Source organism: Pseudophryne corroboree, chromosome 2 (assembly GCF_028390025.1).
Source record: "Pseudophryne corroboree isolate aPseCor3 chromosome 2, aPseCor3.hap2, whole genome shotgun sequence".
Taxonomy (NCBI): Eukaryota; Metazoa; Chordata; class Amphibia; order Anura; family Myobatrachidae; genus Pseudophryne; species Pseudophryne corroboree.
In genome coordinates, this window is record NC_086445.1 from 133,684,945 (window position 1) to 133,709,672 (window position 24,728).

Here is a 24,728-nt window from a genome sequence, read left to right on the forward strand (position 1 = left end):
GGAGGTCAATTGTAATATATTTAGATACACCCGGTACATAGATGATATTTTCATTCTGTGGACCGGGGGTATCGATACTTTTGAACAATTGATGCAGGAAGTTAATAGGATGGATACAACTATTAAATTTACGTATTCCCATAGTGTGGAGGAGATTCAGTTTTTAGATGTGGTGGTCCGAATCAGTGGGGGTCGTGTTGAGACCGGCGTCCATTTTAAGGACGTGGATCGCAACTCGTTCCTCTTGGCTGGGAGTCACCACCCTGCGTCCCTGAAAAGAGGACTACCATTATCACAGATGATACGGGTGGCGAGAATCACCAATGACACATCAAAAATGTCTGACAGTTTGGATATACTGATTGACAAGTTTAAAGCCCGTGGGTATGATCCTGTTTTATTGCAATCACAAAAGCAACAAGTGTTAGGGATGCCGAGGTCTGAATTACTTAAATCAAACAAAAAGAAAGACAAGAAGGTAATCCCATGGGTGAGTACCTTTTCGGTGGTAAGCCCTATTATTGATCGGGCCACAAAAGCATTATGGCCGATTGTGAAATCCGATAGCGATCTTCCGTGTTTCAGAGATATTAGACCAATGGCCGCGTTTAAACGCGGTCTTAATCTGAAGGACAGGTTGGTGAAAACCGACATTTCGGGCAGAGGTATCCCTAGACATCCTAATGTACACCTTAAAAAACCCGGCTGCTACAGCTGCTTTAACTGTGTCACGTGCCAGTATATGTCTCCTTGTACAAGCTTTAAACATCCTCACACTGATAAAATATTTGAGATACGTCATATAATGACGTGCAAGAGCACGCACGTGGTATATGTAGTTGTCTGTCCCTGCGGATTATATTACGTGGGACAGACCACGCGGAGCTTTAGGGAACGTATGGCTCTCCATCGCTCCAGTATTGACCTATCACTATCAGGCAAATCAATTGATCAACCGGTAGCACGACACTTTAAGAAGCATGGCCATGTGTTATCAGAACTACGTTACTTTATGATCGATCACATTCCAGAATCCCTACGAGGGGGAGACCGCGGTAAAGCACTGCTATTATGTGAGGCCAGATGGATGTTCAGGTTGAACACCATGGCTCCATTGGGCCTCAATGAAAAAATCAATTGGAATAGTTTAATGTGAGATCTGTTATTCCATATAGTCTATATAAGATTTTTAGGGTGTATGTTATGATACAGTGAATTATGGTAGATTTAAATTGCAATGAGGGGTGCACTAGTAATTTCCATTTACTCAGGAGTATGATTAACTAAAGCAGAATATGATTTGTTCAATATAATAGTACCTCGGATACGAGGTTCATGTTCTCCCCTGGATGGTATGTTGTTTTTAATAGTTATGTCACTGAATTAATGTTGTGGTTTTAAATATCTTTCAGTTGCTGCTGGTACGCGCTGACAGGCGCTGGAGGTCTGGTTACCATGGCGACTTCCGGGATGGAACGCAAGCCGGGTGGTCTCTATGACAACGACCGGAAGTATCCAACCGGAAGTTCGCCACTGGGATGGGATCCGGAACTCAGGTGCAGCCAGGCGCGGCGTGCGGCTCTGATTCGGGAGGGTATTTCAAGGGGTAAGTGTTTGTTTGTTCTTTTTATTTGGTGTGGTCTGGAAGAAGGAGCTATTAGCTCCGAAACGTCACTTAATAAACCAACGATTTTGCTTATTACAAACCCTGTGAGTGCCGTGGCATACCGACTTTGAAGATTTATATATATATATATATATATATAAAAATACTAATAACATAAGTTGCAAACCGCTAAGACATAAAGGGATCTGTGCAGATGCAAATAAATAAATAAATAAATCTCACTTTTAAGAATTTACTGCATTATTCAGACTATAAATAGGAATTTGGATTTCTGATAAAATAAAATAGCTTTGTCGTGTGCTCCATTCGGACCCAGATGAAGGAGGGATTGGAGACTTAGATGGTAGAATGGATAAGATCTTGGTTGCAGGACAGGAAACAGAGGGGGTAATTCAGACTTGATCTTAGCAGCAAATTTGTTAGCAGTTGAGCAAAACCATGTGCACTGCAGTAGGGGGGGCAGATATAACATGTGCAGAGAGAGTTAGATTTGGGTGGGGTGTGTTCAAACTGAAATCTAAATTGGAGTGTAAAAATAAAGCAGCCAGTATTTACCCTGCACAGAAACAAAATAACCCACCCAAATCTAACTCTCACTGCAAATGTTATATCTGTCCCCCCTGCAGTGCACATGGGGGGTGATTCCGAGTTGTTCGCTCGCTAGCTGCTTTTAGCAGCATTGCACACGCTAAGCCGCCGCCATCTGGGAGTGTATCTTAGCTTAGCAGAATTGCGAACGAAAGATTAGCAGAATTGCGAATAGAAATTTCTTAGCAGTTTCTGAGTAGCTCGAGACTTACTCCTACACTGCGATCAGCTCAGCCCGTTTCGTTCCTGGTTTGACGTCACACACACGCCCAGCATTCGGCCAGCCACTCCCCCGTTTCTCCAGACACTCCTGCGTTTTTCCCTGACACACCTGCGTTTTTCCGCACACTCCCAGAAAACGGACAGTTTCCGCCCAGAAACACCCACTTCCTGTCAATCACACTCCGATCACTTCAACGATGAAAATTCTTAGTTCGGACGTGAGTAAATCTCAGTTTTGTGTTAAAATACTAACTGCATGCGCACTGCAAACCATGCGCATGCGCATTTTTGCCTTAATCGCTCCGTTGCGAAAATCGGCAACGAGCGAACAACTCGGAATGACCCCCATGGTTTTGCCCAACTGCTAACAAATTTTCTGTTACGATCAACTCTGAGTTACCCAAAGAGTTGTAGTAAATGGAATGAGGGAAATGTTACCAGTGGAGTACCCCAGGGATCTGTACTTGGACCAGTGCTTTTTAATATCTTTATTGGTGATATTGCAAATGACATTAAAGGGAAAGTATGCCTTTTTGCAGATGACACAAAGGTATGCAACTGGGCAGACACAGTAGGAGGGGTAAAACAAATGATTGATGATCTAGGTAGACCAGAGGAATGGTCAAGAGTGTGGCAATTACAGTTTAATGACAAAAAATGCAAAATCATGCACTTGGGTATCAAAAATCCAAAGGCTAAATAAAGTATTACTGGCACTATACTGGAAACTACTGAGGATGAAAGGGATCTAGGAATCACTATTTCAGGTGACTTAAAGGCAGGTAAGCAATGTAACAAAGCAATGAGGAAGGATAGTCAGATGCTTGGCTGCATTGGGAGAGGAATCAGCAGCAGAAAGAAGAAAGAAGTAATAATGCCACTGTATAAGTCATTGGTACGGCCTCATCTAGAATACTGTGTTCAATTCTGGAGACGATATCTTCAGAAGGATACATTAGAGACTGCACAAAGAAGGGCAACTAAAATGGTGCATGGTCTACATCACAAAACATACCCAGAAAAAAAAAAAATCTCAATATATGTAGTTTGGAGCAGAGAAGGGAAAGGGGGGACACTTTCAAATACATCAAGGGTTTTAACAAAGTCCAAGAGGGAAACATTCTTCAAATGAAGAGAAGTATTAGAATACGAGGGCATGCACTGAAACTGGAGGGAGGTAGGTTCAGGGGAAATTTGAGGAAAAATTACTTCACAGAAAGGTGGTAGAGACTAAGGGGTCTATTTACTAAGCATTGGATGGAGAAAAAGTGGATGGAGATAAAGTACCAGCCAATCAGTGGTATGATTCTAACCAGGATGGGTAATCTGCGCACTGTGGTATTGTGGTCTTACTGTTTGGGGTGTACTGCTAGCTCAAGGGGTGTTCTGATCCCCTTATGAGTAATCAAATGACCGACAGGTATAATACCTAACTGCGCTCAACCCCTACAGTACTGTCAGCTAACAAATGGTGAATGGATAGGTAAATAATGATGAATGCCTTTAAAATGTACAAAGTTGTGAATTCTCAAATGAATTTATTTAGGAATGAAATTGAAATAATTGAAAATTGTCACAGGTTCCTTTTAGACCCTGTGGCAGAGCACCCTCTCCCCAGACAGCGACTGGCCCGGCAGATGTAGCAAGCTCCCGGGGAGATCCGAAGCAGGACGAACCGAGAGAGCGGGCACGGACGCATCCTGGTAAGTCAGTACGGAGCCCCTAGGAGATCTCGTAGCCCTGCCCCACCTGTATCTCTTAAAGGAACGGCCGCAACAGTAAGTGCACAGAAACCTGACATTGACTAACCACATTCAGAGACACGGGACGCCGTTCTCTGCTTAGGTTAGACACTATAGAATCTTAACATCAAGTCCGGTCAGGACAAGGACATATACTTTTATAGCAGTATAGAGTCACAAAAGGACCTTTGATAGACTTCATTCACCTTGATACTCTATCTTTGCTGATTGAATTTTCATTCACCATATTGGACTTATTATTAAGCCTCATTGAAAAACGAACAGATTAATCCATATTTTTTGGAATTCAAGTTTATTTATTTTTCTATTTTCAATTATTTAAATTTCATTCCTAAATAAATTCATTTGAGAATTCACAACTTTGTACATTTTAAAGGCAATTCATCATTATTTACCTATCCATTCACCATTTGTTAGCTGACAGTACTGTAGGGGTTGAGCGCAGTTAGGTATTATACCTGTCGGTCATTTTTTTTTACCAGCCAATCAGGTCCTAAAACTGACATTTTTCAAACACAGCCTGCAACATGGCAGTTAGGAAGCCGATTGGCTGGTACTTTATCTCCATCCAAGGCTTAGTAAATAGACCCCTAAGACAGTAGAGCAATTTAAACATGCGTGGGATAGACATAAGTATATCCTTACAAATAAATAAGGCTCAAATAGGGATTGAGGTAAAAATATGATAAAAAAAAGGGGCAGACTAGATGAGCCATATCGTTCTTATGTGCTGTCAAATGTTAGGTTTCTAAGGAGGAAGCAAGCAGAGGAATGATATTTGTGCTTACTATCAAGTCTACTGTACATTCAACAGCTCTGCCACTTATTGCTTTAATGGCTATTGGAAATCATGCATCACAATTATGGAGATGACGGTGTAGGCAAATATATATATATATATATATATATATATAGAAAAGCTGCAGCAATTTGATGAGAGAGTGCAGGTCATTTGTTCTGGATTATATATATATATATATATATATATATATACACACACACACACATACATACATACATACATACATACATACATGCAAACACACACACGCGCGCGCACACACACATAGTGCAGCCATATAGAGATGTCACTTCTATTTAGAAGAAGTTATTATTAAAATTTAGATGTAAGCTAAAAGTTCTCAATAAAGTATATAGCAAAATTAACAGTATATCAACTGAATCATGGGAATTCCCCTAATTTATTATTATTTTTTTAAATTATTAATTGTGGCCATAGCTTTGAATCTCAAAATACTTTTAGTGCTGTTCTAATAAACAAGTTCAGCCATAGGTGGTTTAAGAGAGGAGAGGGCAGGTTCCGTGCAGGCCCCTTCCTCTATGGCAGCACACAGCTTCTTGCTTTGTGCCAGAGTCTACTGCACATGCTCAGGTCTCTGGTAACATGGCATAGACTTCTCTACTGCAAATGCGCAAATCATCGGGAAAATGTCCACCGCACCATTTTCCCAGTGATTTCTGCTGTTCTCCACTGCCGGCTGATTCAAGACTCTGGAGAGGTAAGTATAATTACTGTATATATTTCCCACTGTGCATGTGCAAAACAAAGGGAAAATGGCCACTCGGTAATTTTCCCAGTGATTTCTGCTTTTCTGCAGTGCCAGCCAATTCAGGATTCTGGAGAGGTAAGTATATGTAACTATATATTTCCCACTGTGCATGTGCAAAACAAAGGGAAAATTACCGCTGTGCCACTTTTTCACAGTGATTTATGCAGCACTGCCACAGCTGATGCGGGACTCCGGAGAAGTAAGTATTGATGAAATAGACACGACAATGACTTCAGCCCTGACAAGTGCATGGGGTGGATGACAGTAAGTGATTAGCACTGGTAATAGACACAATACTTTAAGAATGGTATAAAGGCACAATATACTTACTTTGCTTTAGAGTGCAAACATGGCTGCCAGTTCCAGGTTATACTAGGTGATGGAACGCCATACACTGTACATGTCAGAGTTTGCCTGCTGCCCACTGGATATGGTTGTGGTTCTTGGATAGATATAAATTTCTCATAAATCTTGGGTTTTACTGTAAAACAGAGGTAACAGTAGACACATCAACAGACAAATGGCAACGCTGAGTAATTGTATTGCTGACAGTACATAGAAACTGGGAATGAAAATACACTCACCATTAACTTTCAGAGTCATGGACAGATTTGCCTTAACATTCCATTGTTTTAGTCGCAGAACCACTGTGTATGTTCCTGCATCTTCTTCTGCAACATCCTTAATAGTTAGGATATTGTTGTGTATTATGTACCGTGCACATTTGTCTGCTGCCAATAAGTTATTCTTCCACCTGTGACAAGAGAACACATTATGTATATATATTCCTTATCATCGCCTTGTTTTAGTTACTATAGTATTAATTGCTACAGCATTTATCATTAAGTTTTCTCGCCTAAGGTGCTTAATTAACTTGTACAAATCAAACTCTTTTGACGTAGGACCAGATTCAATTACATGCAATAGTTTACAGTGCTGTGAAAAGGCTGGTAGCTTCGGGGCTATTCAATTACAGCCCTCTTTCCTTGGGTGGTAAATGAACCGCTACTGCGCATTATCCCATAGAATCCAGCGGTGGATTTCCCACTAAGCACGTGAGGCTCTTTTATAAGGGGGACCCTATGTTGGGGTGTGGCACAGCATGCTCACTTGTATGAGAGCCCTGATAGGCCGATGGCCAGATGAGGCCAGGTATTTTTTATTTTGTATCTGGTGAGGGAGGAGAAGGCAATGGTCAGTAAATTGTGGAGGGGGTGGGGTGCTTTGGCAGTCTGAAGTCCCCAACATGAAGGGGGCAGTGACATGATGGGGCTGACCCATAATATTGTGTCTAGGAGTGGCCTGATCCCTGAAGTCGCCCCTGATAGAATACAGGATAAGTTCCCACAGCTGTGGGTTAACAGCTTTGTGGCACCAGTGACCAGGGCAGTTAATGCGGAGGCTCAAAAAAAATCCATAGGCTGCCATGGACTATAATTGAATAGCTCCGGCAGATCAATTAGTCCGTGGTAATTAACTGTGGCTAATTGACTTCGGCCCATAGTCTGGATCTTATCAGGCCAAAACACTCAAAACCTGTCAAAAAGAAGAGCAGACCTGCCAGTCTCTTGTTGCCTCTAATTGGTATATCCAAATGGATTTTCACTTATGTCCATCTCTGCATCACCCACATTTATGTGAACGTGCCATAGTCGTACATATAATGGGTGCAGGGCATGTGGTGCAGGGGGCTCATTTTCCCAAAGATCTGCAGCAAAACTGGATCAGTGCAAGAGTCTACTCAGTATCTCAGCCTGTGACACACGGAGACTGCACACGGGCCCCTTCTATCATAAGCCACCCGTGCAACATGGCTTCGCTGAGCTGCACCTACATGTTGAAACCCAGACTTCTGACGTAATGTATATTTGACTGAATGCCTGCAACTGTGTTGCCCATGGGTGTGGTGTGGAAGGTCGACAGTGTCTAGGTCGACCACTATTGGTCGACAGTAACTAGGTCAACAGGGTCTCTAGGTTGACATGAGTTTTTGATGTTTTTTTGGTGTTGTTTTCTCCGTACAGTGACTGGGAACCCCAATTAGTGCATCGTGTCCCCTCGCATGACTCGCTTTGCAGGTTACTATTCCCGATCGTAGTCCGCGTGGATCGTTAAGTATGAAAAAGTTCAAAAAAAGAAACAAATTGTGAAAAACTCATGTCGACCTTTTGTCCTGTCGACCTAGAACATGTTGAGCTAGAGACCCTGTCGACCTAGAGACCCTGTCGACCTAGTTACTATCTACCAATAGTGGTCGACCTAGTTACTGTTGACCTAGAGACCGGATCCCTTCGCCCACAATTGCATGTACAAAGGGGGTAATTCTGAGTTGATCGCAGCAGCCAGTTTGTTAGCAATTGGGCAAAACCATATGCACTGCAGGAGGGGGGGGGGGGGCAGATATAACATTTGCAGAGAGAGTTAGATTTGAGTGGGTTATTTTGTTTCTGTGCAGGGTAAATACTGTCTGCTTTATTCTTACACTGCAATTTAGATTTCAGTTTGAATACACCCCACCCAAATCTAACTCCCTCTGCACATGTTATATCTGCCCCCCCCCCTACTGCAGTGCACATGGTTTTGCCCAATTGCTATTTGCTAACAAACTTTCTGCTGCGATCAACTCAGAATTACCCCCCAAGTGCGAATTCACTCAGAGGCCCAGATTTATCAAGCCTTAGAGAGTGATAAATAGCACGGTGATAAAGTACTAGCCAATCATCTGCTGTCATGTTTCAGACTGTGGGGTAGATTTATTAAGCTTGGTGAAGTGATAAATTGGAAAGTGATAAAGGATCAGCCAGTCAGCTCCTAACTGTCAATTTTCAAACCCAGCCTGTAACATGGAAGTTAGGAGCTGATTGGCTGGTGCGTTATCACCTTCCACTTTATCACTTCACCGAGCTTAATAAATCTGCCCCTGTGTTTGAAAAATAACAGTTAGGAGCTGATTGGCTGGTACTTTATCACCGTGCTATTTATCACTCTCCAAGGCTTGATAAATCTGGGCAAGAATATGCTCCATAAATGAATGCGCGTTCAACTCTCCATCAGACCCTTGGTGCGCAAAATGCACCCACCTGGGTACTCCTAAATCCCATGGTAACCTGCTCTATGGTGGTCATTCCGAGTTGTTCGCTCGTTGCCAATTTTCGCTATGCTGCAATTTGTTGTTAAATGCGCATGCGCATGGTACGTTATTTAACACAAAACTTAGTAGATTTGCTGGTGTTCGTGCGGCGCTTTTCAGTCGCACTGCTGTTCGGTAAATGATTGACAGGAAAGTGCCATTTCTGGGTGGTAACTCAGCGTTGGCTAAAAAACGCAGGCGTGTCAAGGAAAAACACGGGAGTGTCTGGAGAAACGGGGGAGTGGCTGGCCGAACGCAGGGCGTGTTTCTGACGTCAAACCAGGAACTAAACTGACTGAGGTGATCGCAATCTGTGAGTAGGTCTGGAGCTACTCAGAAACTGCAAATAATTATTTAGTAGCAATTCTGCTAATCTTTCGTTCGCTATTCTGCTATGCTAAGATACACTCCCAGAGGGCAGCGGCCTAGCGTGTGCAATGCTGCTAAAAGCAGCAAGCGAGCGAACAACTCGGAATGAGGGCCTATGTCCAGCCAAATTACAGTAGACCTTCAAAGATACTCTCTGTGTGGTACATGAAACAAGCACGCCGGCAGATGCAGAAGTAAGTGATTGTACAGTGGCATGCAGGGTGCTGTATGTGAACGTCATAAACTCATGCCATTTGCTTAAGAAACGAATATCGCATCTCAGAAACATAGAAATTGCCGTCAGATAAGACCCACTTGGCCCATCTAGTCTGCCCTAGACACATGTACATGCTCACACTAACACAATGAATTTTGGAAAATTCTTTAATTATTAAAAAAAAAAGGTTCATCCGGAAAGTCATCTTTCATTCTTTTCATTGAACTCACCCACTCTTAGTATATGTATAAAAATAACTAGGGATATTTTTAGAGCATGGAATTCAGAACATTTGTGGAAAATAAATCTTTTTTTTTTCTTTTTGCAAATCCCTTTCCTTATTAACATGACCCTCGCATTCATTGCATGGGAAATATCTCATGGCTATAAATATGGGAATAAAAGTTTAGAAGTCTATTTTCTTTTGCAAGATCTATAAATAACACATGGTGTCCCTCTGGAGACACAGTGCAGAGTCTTATTTACTAATACAAAGTGAACTATTCTGCAAAGAATTTTCTTTGTAGTTATTTGAAACATGTACTGTCACAGTGCTTAAAATCAAAGCAAAGTGGCAGCCATTATTTTCTGGTTGTTAACCTCAGATGATGCATCACGTTCTAGCCTGATTTACATAGGGAGATAGAAATACACAAAGACCCATCAAATTCAACATTCTCTCAGTTCTAGCTTTTTGATTCAGAAGAAGGCAAACCTAGTCCCAGTGAGGCAGCTTCCACTTTAGCCTCATAGGGTGGAAACCCTTCCTGCTGCCTAAAATGAGTAATGGTTTTTATTATTTTTATGTGATATTATATTTGGCCAAACTTTAGTTTCTCTGCTGTCAGACTAGTTAACTTAAGGGGTTGTACAATTTTAGTGAACTTTTCCCAAGTTTATGCATCTAGGGCCAGATTTATCAAAGCTTGGAGGGAGATAAAGTACCAGCCAATCAGCTCCTGATATTTTACAGGATGTGTTTGAAAAATGACAAGAGCTGATTGTTTCGTACTTTATCTCTCTTCACTTTCTCTCTCTACAAGCTCTGATAAATCTGCCCCACAATTAAGTATCAATTTGGCAGTTGGCCTCCTAAAGATTCCAACCATTACCGAAATATCAGCGTAGCACAGAGCACAGTCACCTGATAATGAGCTGCACTGATACCCACCTAACATCCATAGCAGCTAGGTGTGTGGCTTTTTAGCAGTGTTAATTCGGCAGTAGTAATTATGGGAATGGTTGAAATTCTAGGGAGGAGAGACCACCACATATCCGGGGAGTTATGCCTAAAATTAGGGAAAAACTTCAGTCAAAGCCCACACTCACTTTATGACCTACCAAAGGGACTGTAGAGTGCTATTTATGCCCAGAAAGTAAGACATACCAAACCAAAATGGCTCATAGTGGTTCAATTGTGAAAGAGATGATATCCAGAAGAATAAAGGTAGACCATGCTTCCAGAAGAAGTTTTGGGCCTATGGTCTAGCAAGGAACCAGAAAAAAAGGGGCAGGTATATTTCACTTTGCTGATTTCACTATATTAAATAGAGTTTAGAGGATACTTATCCTACAATAGACATCAGACTGGGCATGAGAAAGACCTTGAAATAAAGTCATCAGCAGCCCTTGTATTTCAATTATGTAAAAGACAGGAAAAACTCCATTAATTGTTAAGAACAAATAGTATCATGTGAACTGGAATACCTTCACTGCTGTAGAACCTTGAGGGAAATAGGGTCCATGACCTTAGAGCGAGATCAACAATTAATTGTCTTCCCATACTATTTTGGGAACTGAAAGTATGGCTGCTATTCCCCTTTATTTGTTTTCCTAATTAGAACTGTCACGCAAACCTTTGTTTCAGGTTTAATACATTAAACCGGTCGCAACGCTGTTATACTTCAGATCAGTTTCTTTGATAGCATTGTTTATCATAGGTGTTTTGCGTCCTAATATTTAATCTTAGAATATTATATGCTACTGCCAAGAACTGACTACAATAGTTAATTTAGGTAAATCAGCTGCACAATGCCAGTGACGAAGATGACAAAGGACAGAGCAATCTAAAAATAAATGCTAAGTATCACTAGCACTTTATTTAATTTATTGAAAGCTTTTTAGAAGCCATCTAGTCAGGTTCCAGCAAAACCTTACCACAACTTTCTTCTGTATTGTGGAGGGCATATTGTTGTCATTTAACCAGTGGTGGCTCCAGAGGTGAGGCTGCAGTGCAGTCTAACTATCGAATAGGGTAGTCCCGGCCGGCACTGTTTGGCAGAGTTTGGTGTGGCAGTTGGTGTGTCCAGTGAGTCCCGGCAGGTACTGTATGGCAGAGTTTGGAGTGGCAGTTGGTGTGGCTGTCATATTTGATTTTTGGACGGTGCTGCAGCCCTACCTCTGCATTTAAACATCCTCCTGGCCATATATTTACATTACTTTTTGTGATATGCTGAACATCTCGAGATACGGTAAGCTACCACAACAGTGTTCTATAGAATACTAACTTGTGATACCTTATCACCTGTATCACTCCATGCTGCTCTACCTGAGACCTGTCCGACCAGAAGAATAGTTAAATGAGAGCACATCTGTACAGGTGCAATGCGCTCCTGATTGAGCTTCGTTCTGGAAAATATGCACATGATAAAAGACCCACATTTAGTAAACACCTCCTCCTTTTTCGCAGAGTAGTATAATCTGCCATATAATGTACCATAAAGTTGCTCTTCACTTTATGTAATGGAATGGAATGTACTGAAACAACTAAACACTTTTAAAGAAGTTTTTCCAGTTTAGCTCTATCTTTCCAGGCTGCATGCAGGGCCATCTTAACAGCAGTGTAGGCCCCTGGGCAGAGCAATGCACGGGGCCCCTACCCATCCTCCAAGGGTAGGGGTGGGGGGGTTCTATCAATGGCAGCTTTGATGTCCCGCGGGTGGTATGGAGTGTTCTATCTTCTGCTCAGCATGTAGGACCAAGGAGCAGTCGTTTCTGCTAATTACTCCTTTACTGCACAGATGGTGGGAGATGGGGCCGGAAGGAGAACACTAAACTGTAGAAGGGACATTGGGCTGAATGAAGGAGCCCTTGTACATGACTTCCAGGGTGGTAGGGGTGTTTAATATGCAGCGGAGGGGTGGATATTGGAGTGGGCTTAATAGTCATCATTTTCCAGTGGGAGAGCAGCTTGCTTGACTGCAGATATATCCAGTTCCTGCAAATATATTTATTAGCTTTCAATGGGATAAAAACTAGAGTGTCCCATCTTTCAGGAGGTACTGGGAACTTGGGTAACAAACTTCAGGAGCCAGAGCAATTCACCGACAAAAATATAAAATTGCATACCAGGTGTGTGGTGCTGGAGCAGGGACCAGCTGCTGGAAGGCTGATATCTGTGGATCTGGGTATAGTAGAGACAAGATGCCCATGTCCACTAAAATGGGAGAGTATACCCTCTGAAAATCTCTGAGTCATAAAGAACCCAAGATATCTGGCTGGGAAGTGCTCTTAACAGAGAAGTCGGATATATCTGGTTCCCCAGGGCCATTTTTAAAATATCTGGCACCCCTGGAAAAAGGGGACCCTCAGCTATCAGCCTAGGGCCCTTATATTCCTCTGGTCCTTGGGCAACTGCCCATTGAGCCCATACGAAAGAATGGCCCTGCCTGCATGGACCTTTCCATAGCTCCATGTTACACTGTAATGTGCTATATGGTTGGGGGAAAACAGTTTTTGGTTGAGAAGTCTTTTTATCATTATAAAAGAGGTAATGCATGGTCTGGGTTTAGGATAGACAGAACCGTTATGCTGTATTACGTGCACATGGGGTAGCCAAGTACTTTAACCACTAGAACCTCTTCTGCTGTTATATCAGGGTACACTACTGAGTATACATTACTTTTTGGTCTGACCACGTCCACGCTGTTTGTAATACATGTGTCATAGCGGTCATTTAGAGTTTTTTTTACACATGTGCAATTGCAAATAATCGCTTAACTACTGTACATGGGCATCAGCATTGGGTGCAGATTGCGTTCCCCTTTGAATCAGACCCAGTGTCTCATATAGAAGATCACAGTCTGATTCCCTCTTGTCGATGCATTCATTGTCAGTCTTTAGAATTCAGCACAAATAAAGCTTTGCTTAAAAGCAGTAGATCGGATTCAGAAGAATGTCTAGAAAAAAATGTCATTGTCTGTATCAACATAAAAGAGTGACTTGGCAAAGCAAGTATAAAAATGAGTTGAATCAGCAGGTTGTAGAGGGAAAAAATGTGTAAATAAAGTCTGGCATTGCCTGCGAAAGGACGTGACTCACTGGAGGAATGGAAGGAAAGCCCGGTCTCTTACTATTGCAAGGAAATGATAGTGATATTTTATATCATACGGCCCTATGAAAAGATTTCTAAGAAAATGCTTCATCACTACTTCACATATTTACTAAATGCAGTATTATAATTTTACAGTTAATGAAAGAGTTATCAAATTGTGGAAGATGGGCAGCAATGTTCTTAAGGAGGGAAAAAACAAACAATATAACAGGTGTAATAAAACAAAGAGCACACACAATATAACAGGAGTAATGAAACACATAATATAACACATATAGGGGGGTAATTCTGAGTTGATCGCAGGTTCAAGTTTGTTAGCAATTGGGCAAAACCATGAGCACTGCAGGGGGAGCAGATATAACATGTGCAGAGAGAGATAGATTTGGGTGTGGTGTGTTCAATCTGCAATCTAAATTGCAGTGTAAAAATAAAGCAGCCAGTATTTACCCTGCATAGAAACAAAATAACTCACCCAAATCTAACTCTTTCTGCACATGTTATATCTGCCTCCCCTGCAGTGCACATGGTTTTGCCCAACTGCTAAAAAATTCCCTGCTGCGATCAACTTGGAATTACCCCCATAATGTCACTGTATGCTCACCATGTAATTTCTGGGGTAGGAAACGCTCTCACTTTTACTGCAATCCGATAAGACTTCTGGCCAACTACAGCTTCTAATACACCCGTCTTTCGAGGTTTAACAATAATGAATGGAACAGCTATATATAAAAAGAAAGAAATGGGGTAATTGACATTTCAGAAAATGTTAAATACACTAATAGAGAACACATGTACACACTGGTCAAAAACACAAACAAAAGGCCGTCGAGAGCGGCCATGGGCCCAGGTACTGGGGGGCATGGCCAAAGCCAAGGAAGTGCAACCCTGCCCCCTAAAAAAAAAAAAAAAAAAAAAAAATAGTAGGCACTGGCACCCCAACACCTGACGACACAAAGAGACCCAGCGGCTACACAGCGGGACAATATACCCCTAAACAGCTGACCCAGGCAACCACTGGTCCCCTCCAACAAGCCTGGACAATTAGTACTCACCTCCCCCCAGTACCTCTTCACACACACATTTACAATCTTTACCAAAATGGTAGACACAATCACTTAGTAGTGCGGTGTGCTCCACATTTGCATGCACAATACATATATGATGTCACCCTTACTGATGACTAAATATAAATCAGGCAATTAATATTTAAAGTGTGAATGCAAGTTAGTGTAGATAATGCTTTAACTGAAAAAAGCCCCTTTTCAGGCAGAGTGATGTGTCTTGTGCCAAGTAGGTGCTTATGGAAAAAACAAATCTACAGTAAGTATCTTTCTTCCAAACTTTACTTAATAATGTCTCGTATTAAATCTATGTAAAATAGGGGACGTGGTCAGCATCATGGAGGTTAAAATCCAAACTGTCAGAAGGCGGATAGTGACATCCTGATGGTCAGACTCAGAATACTGATGGATTCCAGTGGTAAGTACTGGGGTTATGGTTAGAGTTAGGCTGCTGGGGGGGCGCATTAGGGTTAGGCTGTGCTGGGGATTTAGGATTGGGCTGCAAGAGGGGACGGTTAGGGTTAGGCTGCGGGAGGGGCTGGTTAGGGACTAAGGTAAAGATTAAAATGCTCACTGGGTTCCGTCTGGATTTTTATCAACATGATGCCACTGTCGGCATTCTGACTGTTGGGATGGTGACTGCCGGGATATAAAATAGTACAGGGAAAATATGGATTCAGTATGATATCCCGATGTATGGGATGCCGGTGGTCAGAATCCTGACAGCGGCATCCCGACTATCAGAATCCCGACAGCCCCTGTAATTGTACACTAACCCTTTCCTGCCACCCTACCCTAACCCTAACCCTCCCTTGTGGGTGCCTAACTCTAACCCTCCCCGGTGGTGCCTCACTCTAACCCTCCCCGGTGGTGCCTAGCTCTAACCCTCCCTGGGGGTGCCTAACCCTGACTCTCCTTTCCCCGCTGCCTAAACCTAACTATCTCTGTTTGATGCCTACCCCTAACCTCCCCTTCCAAGTGCCTAAACCTACCCCCCTGATGCAAGCACAGCCCGCTGAAAGAACGATCAGGATTCCGAGCTCCATCGGGATTTTGATGCCGGTTTTATGCCATCGTTCAGGATTCCGGGATCAGTATTTCGACCGCCAGAATCCCATCTGGCGGCATTTTAACGACATACTAAAAATATATATCAAGCCTTACCATGAATGCGAAGTGTAGTATTTCTCGTTTTGGTTAATGGGCCATTCTTGGCCGTGCAGGTGTACAGCCCTTGGTCGATATTCTGTAGCTCTTGGATCACCAGCGTGCTGTGCACCACGGCCCTCGAGTTGGAAATAAATATTCTCTTCATTATGGAAGCAATTTTGCCAAATTTCTAAAGCAAAAAGTATTTTATAGTTACCAATATGTCCATCTGTTATACTATAACTTATTATATTACTGGTGGGCAAAGAGACACGCTTCAGATTTATCATAACTTTTTCATGTATTATAAAAGTTATTTTTTATGTATTATAAAACACACACCCTTGGCAGGACTTTCAATGCAAGTGAAGAAAATACATAGTATACTCTACAGCGAGCACAAACCATAAAACATCATAATGTACAGGTCGTAGAGTCAGAACTATTATACAACCACTGTAGGGGGAACGGTAACTATGGGGCCCTGATAATACCGATCCATCCATCTGAGGTTCCTCACCTCTGGGCAAGCACAGGGTTCAGTGCATTCCCAGAACAGCATTGCAGGTACCATGGAAGGGTGGATATGGAATATCCCAGTCACCCAAATTTTCCTAAGGAGCCCGGCAAAACCATGTTCCAGCCCCTGTTTTAGTAGCCACACATAAAATTTTCTGAGCCCACGAATGAGCTTGTGCTGTATATCCCATATAGACAAGCTTGGCACATGCTTTGGGCTCCACTGGTCCAAGAGAAGCATAAACATTACTTTTGATAATTATTCATTTTTTTCCCTTTTTTGTATCATTTGCATATTTGCTATGTGGCCCAGGCCTCAACAGACACAAATTCTCCCATAAAATGAACAGAGATTATGCATTAGATAAGTGCATGTATGGGCAGATTATTTACTCCCAGTGTTCTGCTCTAGATATAACATTGTAAAGAAGATGTACATTATGGGCCAGTGACTGGCAACCCCCTACACTTCTTACGCCCACAAGGGCTGCACAAGTGTACATTATTGATAACAATAAGTTTAAACAATACATTTAATAAAAGAAAGAGTCACATATCTGTAAGAATTTGTGTAACACACTACAGCAAACACATCTCACAAAAGCAGGAGGAGATGAGAGCTGCATGTGAAGGCTCGGCTGACTGCCTCTTACTCATCAGCTTATACAGTACATGCAAAATCAAAATTTGCTTTACATAGAATTCCAGATGTTCTGCTTTCAGTTTGTAAGAGAAATGATGTGGACTAAACCGTCCAGTGCAGAGCTGATGGGTCACGTCACCCACAAGGCACCTGCTAACAGGATTATGTGACTGCTCCGCACGCAATGGCAAGGGGTGCCTTACTGTCTGGCAAGCTTAGACTAACTGCTGAGAGCGAATGCTGTGTCAAAGGCCCTTTCTGTCACTAGACTGGTCACGGCTGTTCTACAAGGCTCCTATCACATCACTAAAGTCAATAAAATCGTATTAACCCCAGTGGCAACAGACACATCTAAATACACCAGGGATCACAGTAATACAAACACTGGATATAATTACAGTACGTAGCATTGTGGAGCACAGGGAGCGGCAGGTATGAGTAGCTCCTTACCAGTCCAGGGTAGGTCCATTGCACCTCAGCTCTTGAATTCAGGGCAGTGGTAACAGTGCAATTAATGGACAGCATACTGCCACGCAGCTGGCTGATGGCACGGGAAACATTAAGCTGCACACTGTAGATTGTAGGGGCTGGAGACAATGATCAGCACATTAGTGGTATATAAAGATGGAGACAATAACAACATAACAATGCAATATCATCCTTCATGCCTGACTCACAGTGACTGATGGTGAAATATTTTGTAGAGTGCACAACCCCATTCACCGTAGCCTCGCAGCTTAACAGTCCAAAGAACTTGTAGGTTGGTTTTCGGATGGTGAAACCTTTTTTACTATTCCACACAATGTTCTTGTCACCAGGTTTGGAAAGTACATTGTTGGTCTAGCGGAAGAAAAGGAGAATGTATTGTTATACAAACGTTAATGTGCTTAAAATATATATATTGCCTAATGTGCTTAAAATATATTTATTGCCAGAAGGTTGGAATAAAAAATACAAACTTTAACTTGCATTATCTATGTTCCTCTAGTGTTGTCTACTGCAACAAAGGTGAGTAGAAAACTTGACCGCTCACTGTGAGCCGATTACATGTAGGAAGTTGCAAAGAGTGATATGCTTTCATTTTAACCTCAAATCAGTTTTCTATGGAGACCAACAGTTCAGCAGACTATAGGGAAACTACATTTCTTTAACTACAGAGCATGCAGAAAGCACTAGACTTCCTATACCTATAAATACACACATCAGTTACATGGGAACCAAAAATTGTCTCAGGGTCTAATCTTTATGATAATTAGGTTCTCCACGCAAACAATGACTTGTATACTACTAAAGGAATAACAAGTACTATACTTAGAGCTTTTGTCTGGTTATATATAGAATCTTGAATTTCTTTAACTAGATACTGAAGAGGTTTTAATAATATGCAAATCAAGAGTACCATGGAGAAATGGGGTGTGGATCATTAGATCGACAGTGTCTAGGTCGACAATGATTAGGTCGACCACTATAGGTCGACAGTCACTAGGTTGACAGGGTCAGAAGGTCGACATGTTCTAGGTCGACAAGTCAAAAGGTCGATATGAGTTTTTTATGTTTTTTTTGGTGTCATTTTCTTCGTAGAGTGACCGGGAACCCCAATTAGTGCACCGTGTCTCCTCGCATGGCTCGCTTCGCTCTCCATGCTTCAGGCAAGGTGCCTCGCTTCGCTCGGCACAGATTACCGTTCCAATCGTAGTCCACGTGGATCGTTAAGTATGAAAAAGTAAGAAAAAAGAATAAAAAAAAAAATGGGGTCGACCTTTTGACATGTCGACCTAGAACATGTCAACCTTCTGACCCTGTCGACCCAGTGACTGTCAACCTATAGTGGTCGACCTAAACATTGTCGACCTAGACACTGTCGATCTTCAGACCGGATCCCAGAGAAATGCACGTGGGTCATCTGGGCTCCACGTAAACTTATTTTCTGTAACTATGTATAAAACTTATTTTAATTATAATCAATATGGAGGCAAATGTAGGGAAATGTCACTAAAATTTGAATAGCAGTTAATACACATCTATGGGCAGCTCCAGAGGCGGGGCTGCAGCGCAGTCCAAAGTTCAAATAGGGGAGCCATGCTAACTGCCGCCAACCGCCATCCATAATTGACTCACTGGCAGTTGGTGTTGCTCCCATATTTGAACTTTGAACTGTGCTGCAGCCTCACCTCTGGAGCCGCCATTGCCTATGGGCCTAATTCATGTTTGTACGCAATGGGCGATTATCACGCAATGGATCGATTATCAGCAGACTGCGTATGTGCTGCGATTGCAAAGTTGTCGCTGCAATCCTGCTCGCAATGAGGATTTCAGTGATTAACAGGAACTGACCATTTGGAGGTGTTAACGAAGTGTTTATGAGAAGTTGTTGGGAAAACACCGGTGTGTCATGGCCGTTTTCAGGGCGTGTATCTGACGGGCATGACGGCTGTGAAAAAAGTGCGATCTGCGTCGCTACTGCAGTGGCCAGTGTGCGTAGCCATATGTCAACCCTTAGCACCAATGTTCCTCTTTTTTTGTGTACAGGCTGCAAATGTGTACGCAATTTTAAATGAGTTTGTCATGGGCGTCAGTTCCGTAGCATAGAAAATCGCAATTGCAATCATGAATATACAAAAAAGAATTAGGCCCTCTATCTTGTTCTGCAGATGAATTAAGACTTTATTTATTTGGCTTTAGCCAGTGAAGTACAGTAAATATAAAACTGCCCTATTCGATAATACCCCTTACAGTAATATGAAGATATTAAATCTCAAAATTTTAGGTTTCAGTTACTAAATGGTAAATGTAACACATAGATCTAGTTAATAACTGTTGGGTAAGATTATATTTTACCTAAAGCTGGGAACACACATGACGATGGTGCGAACCAATGGTGCTGCGATGTAACAATATAATGCACCGCAGTACACACTGCACAAGCTCCTGTACGACACTGCAGTCTATTGTTACATTCTGCATGTAGCTACTCCGCCACGGCCGTGGAATCGATCACTGAATTCATCAAACGATAAATTGGATGGATTTGAGGACACTTTACTAAAAGATGGTCTTTGCGATCCATTGCGGATTGCAACATCGATGAATATATCGTATAAAATGTTGGACTGGGACATAATGCTTAAGGGGTGTGTCCAGTTACCACAAGGGGTGTGGCCACCCCTCACCGAGGCTTGACCAACCATTAGAGACCATGAAACTGACCCTCTAATACAGTAACAATGTATAATTTGACTACACAGTCCGCAACTTGATATCAGAGGAAGGAGTGTGCCCCCCAGCCCCCATGCAGAGGGTCCCACCGGGGATTTACCCCTATACCCCTGTGGCCCAGTCTGACCCTGATCGTATAGTGTTTATCCAGCTTAACGCTGAATCACATACTGCAAACATACCTGTAAGAAAACAATAATAATAATAACAATAATAATAATAATAATAATAATATTAATATTGATTTAAACTAAATATTACATATTGTCATATTCACATTAAGTTGTTTAATATAAAATAAGTTGTAATCTTTGCAAGCATTACAGACTCATTTTTGCCTTGCCAAAAACAGAATAAATATATATGCTGCCGCAAGGGGTGGAATTTATTCAGCAGACCAGCTATTTCTGGCATTTTCCTTCAGAAGAACATCAAGATTAGAAGAGACGTCCGATTGGGTTCAGAACTTCCAGTACAGAAAACGGCCGCATTGCATACTAGATACCTAATGTATATGACCAAATGTTGCTTTATTACACAGTTACATAACGGAACTAACAATGGACGGGATATTCAATGTGTTTGAAGTCAGGGGATGATTTGAGGAGGATGTGCTAGATGTAATTATAAATGTAAACTTTCTGAATTCCTGTAAACATATGACTTAGTGGCGGAGGACTGATATGCCACCTGTGTAGAATATTTACAGTACGAGCCTATGGGAACAATGACAATCGACCTTGAAGTTAAAGCTGGAAAATACATCTTACACACTATGCTTGTGTAAGGAATACTTAGGAGTAAATCAGTAATTGATTAATGCTGTTGCAAAACTTTAATCTTCTACAAATTGAGGAAGTATTTAAAAAAGGTTTAGGTTTTTGTTAGGTGACATATTTAAAAATTGCGCATTTGTACATTACTCTGGGGTAGATTTATTAAACCAATTATAATTTTTTAGACTGAACATTATAAATGATAGCTACTATCTAATCGGTTGCTGTAGCATTTTTCAAAAACAGTTGAATAAAAAGTGATCATGTACCCACCAAGTATCTTCCTACCTGTGCAGCCTAGTTGCACTGGCAGGTGTCTACCAGCCGCGTTCTTGGTTGCAGCCACCACAGCCCGCCCCCGCAAGGGTCCGGACATGCCATTGGCACGCCCCCTCCCGCCCCGCCACTTCCTCTGCCTGTCAATCAGGCAGAGGCGATCGCAGCAGTGAGATCCCTTCGCATCTCATTGGGTCTTACTGGGTGTGAACACGCAGGCAGATCTCATTGGGTCTTACTGGTTGTGAACACGCAGGCAGATCTCATTGGGTCTTACTGGGTGTGAAAAATGCAGGCAGATCTGAAGATGTGGCAAACGATGCACAGGAGTGCCTGATAGTGCACACACACTGGACGATGTGGACGATGTATCGTTACAATTCACCTCAAATCGTCCAAAATATCTAGTGTGTTCCCAGCTTAGTTCAGACATGATAGCCCCATGTCGGAATATGTGTTGATTATATGGGTAGCATTAGCCATAACTGGGGCCATTTTTATTTCTAACTCTTTCTTCTACCCCTTTATGCGGCCATTTTTTGCTGCCAATTTGTAGATCCCAAAGCTGTAAATGAAAGCAGAGTTTGTCGGTCCAGGTACCAAAGAACCTTAACGACTGCATTCATGTTTAAAAGACAATTTACATATTAAGTCATCAGGAACAGGTGTAAAAATATGACTTGCTTCCATTACTTACAGTACCTCTTTTAAAGTGACAGTGATATTTGGTGATGTGACCCGACAAGGGATCACCAGCTTATCTCCCTCTGTTATTGGGATCATTTTGGGTTCCAAGTTATGCATTTCCACAAACGCACTGTTCTCCTCTGGAAAATAAAAAGAGAACCGTCAAGTTTTCATTGGCTACATATTTATATGCATTTTAGAGGACTAGTACTTTTAGTAAGCAAGACACTGTAGCATGCTGTTCAGTGTTTACCAAGAAAACTTTGCATTGATTTGCGTCAAGGTGAAGGGGTTCAATATTACCAATATAGTGATATCTGCTACTTTTGCATTGCAACCCATTATGTGTATAACATACAATTATAACCTGGGAAAATACAATATAGTAGTGTAGCAGTAAGGCTGGGTACTTGGAGATGTGCAATCAATATATCGTCCAAACACGGCAGATCGAATGATATATCGTTCACATCATCCAGTATGTATTCACTATATTGTTAATGAGTCGCACTTCCTCGGGTCGTTAACGCTGTACAATATCTTTAGTTTTCACCTTGAAATCTAAATATATTGTCCAAGAGATGATGTGGCCGGGTGCTGTCATCCAGTATAGCAAGCAATATCATGCAGTGTTTATGAATGATATAGTTTGCGGGGGGGGGGATCTTGCACAATGTCACATCTGATGTGCATCGGCAAGGGTGTACCCAGATGCAAGGTGATGAAATGAAAATGTAATGCGCAGTATTAAACTAAAGTCAGTCAGTCCAGCTCCTTATGCCTTTACTCTGGAGAGTAAAATAATGCAGCTGTTCTCTGATTGGTGAATGAGTAAGTGTGACGAGCACACACCCACTAAAAAGCAGAACTGATTGGTGGATGAAATCAGCACATTAAAACCCTAGAACAAAGAGAGGAAACTGCCCTGTAACACGAGAGAGGAAACTCAGACATACTGTAAACTATTCTATTTTGGCAACAAGCATTTTATAATACCATTTTTGTATTAATTACAGAGCCTTGACTGTTCCTGTATAAATTTATAGAATGTGATAGTATTAGGGATGTTAGGGACCCATGTGATGAAGTCACCTGGCCGCGGTACATGGGCCCGCATATTTGCGCAAATGTGTGCTAAGAACTTCAATTATACTCCATGTTAATTGTGAGGGTTTATTTAAATTATTTTTATTATCAGTGTTCTTAGTGCTAAGAGTGTGCATCTGCATCTCTCTTCCCCCAGCATAGTATTAGAAGCCTCAGCATGATAGCACCTCTTGATATCTTTAGTAATAGGATGTGCAATCCAGGTTCCCCCCTTTTTCCACTATATTTGTGTATATATTGTACACTGGAAGGCAAGGCTTCCTTCCTCTGGATTGGCACTCCTCCCATTCACCCTCAGGTGTTTTAATTAGCTGGGTTCCTGCATTTCAGATCACACATTGATAAGGCCCTATTTAGAGGTAAGTCCTGTATAAATTTATAGAATGTGATAGTATTAGGGATGTTAGGGACCCATGTGATGAAGTCACCTGGCCGCGGTACATGGGCCCGCATATTTGCGCAAATGTGTGCTAAGAACTTCAATTATACTCCATGTTAATTGTGAGGGTTTATTTAAATTATTTTTATTATCAGTGTTCTTAGTGCTAAGAGTGTGCATCTGCATCTCTCTTCCCCCAGCATAGTATTAGAAGCCTCAGCATGATAGCACCTCTTGATATCTTTAGTAATAGGATGTGCAATCCAGGTTCCCCCCTTTTTCCTGTTCCTTTAAGACACAGCTTTTTAATGATGGCATTTTTGGATGGATTTTACCTCACACTGAGGTATAAAAAGTGATGCAGTTATTTACCGTACATACTGCATATTCCATTATCTCAATACACACTTAGATCCGCTACAAACATCTTTGATTTATGGGTAAAACAGAAAAAAATAAAGTAAATTTTCCCACGAAGTGTCTGTGGCAGCCACGCTATTGGAGCAGACGATGAGGCTTCTGGTTTTCCAGCTCTTGTAAAAGTATATGTTCCATCATGGAGGTGCCTAACTATGGGCCTGATTCAGAATTTAGTAATGAACATCATAACTACAGCCATTGCATACTTTGTACGTATCTGCTGTGGCGCCCAAAGTCGCAAGATCGGATCATCTGTATATACAACGGTCATCTGAGGAACTCAGGAACTCAGGATGACTGGGAAATTCACACAGCTGAAGCCAGTGAAGCAACGACCACACCCAGAAAACGAAGTCGCGACACCCCCATTTTATAGAAAGCTGCGTGTCACTGCCCCCAAACGCTAGTAGCATGTTCATCATGTGGTGTACGGGGTACTGCAAGTGACATCGCTGCCCAGATATGCACATGCGCAAATCGACAAACATTGGAGATGTATGTAAACCATCAGGGTTTGCGTACATCTCTGAATTAGGTCCTATGCACTTGAGCTCATGACTTATCCTTTGGAAACTTAATACAGATGCTCCTCACTTAACAACCGAGTTCTGTTCCTACCACTAGGTTGCTAAACGAATTGGTCGATAAGCGAGGAGCTACAAACTTAATACAGGT

At 41.9% G+C, this 24,728-nt stretch overlaps 1 protein-coding gene across 1 annotated transcript in view; it reads right to left on the reverse strand.

Moving 5' to 3' along the window:
* The window catches only part of FLT1 (fms related receptor tyrosine kinase 1), a 117,932-nt gene that overhangs the window by 30,483 nt on the left and 62,721 nt on the right, over positions 1-24,728 (reverse strand). The window contains exons 4-10 of the mRNA XM_063951728.1: positions 22,163-22,287; positions 17,870-18,032; positions 17,643-17,779; positions 16,046-16,220; positions 14,422-14,539; positions 6,356-6,525; positions 6,102-6,252 (exon numbers count right to left, since the gene is read on the reverse strand). Of these exons, the coding sequence (XP_063807798.1) occupies positions 6,102-6,252; positions 6,356-6,525; positions 14,422-14,539; positions 16,046-16,220; positions 17,643-17,779; positions 17,870-18,032; positions 22,163-22,287 (1,039 nt within the window). The remainder of the gene's footprint in view (positions 1-6,101; positions 6,253-6,355; positions 6,526-14,421; positions 14,540-16,045; positions 16,221-17,642; positions 17,780-17,869; positions 18,033-22,162; positions 22,288-24,728) is intronic.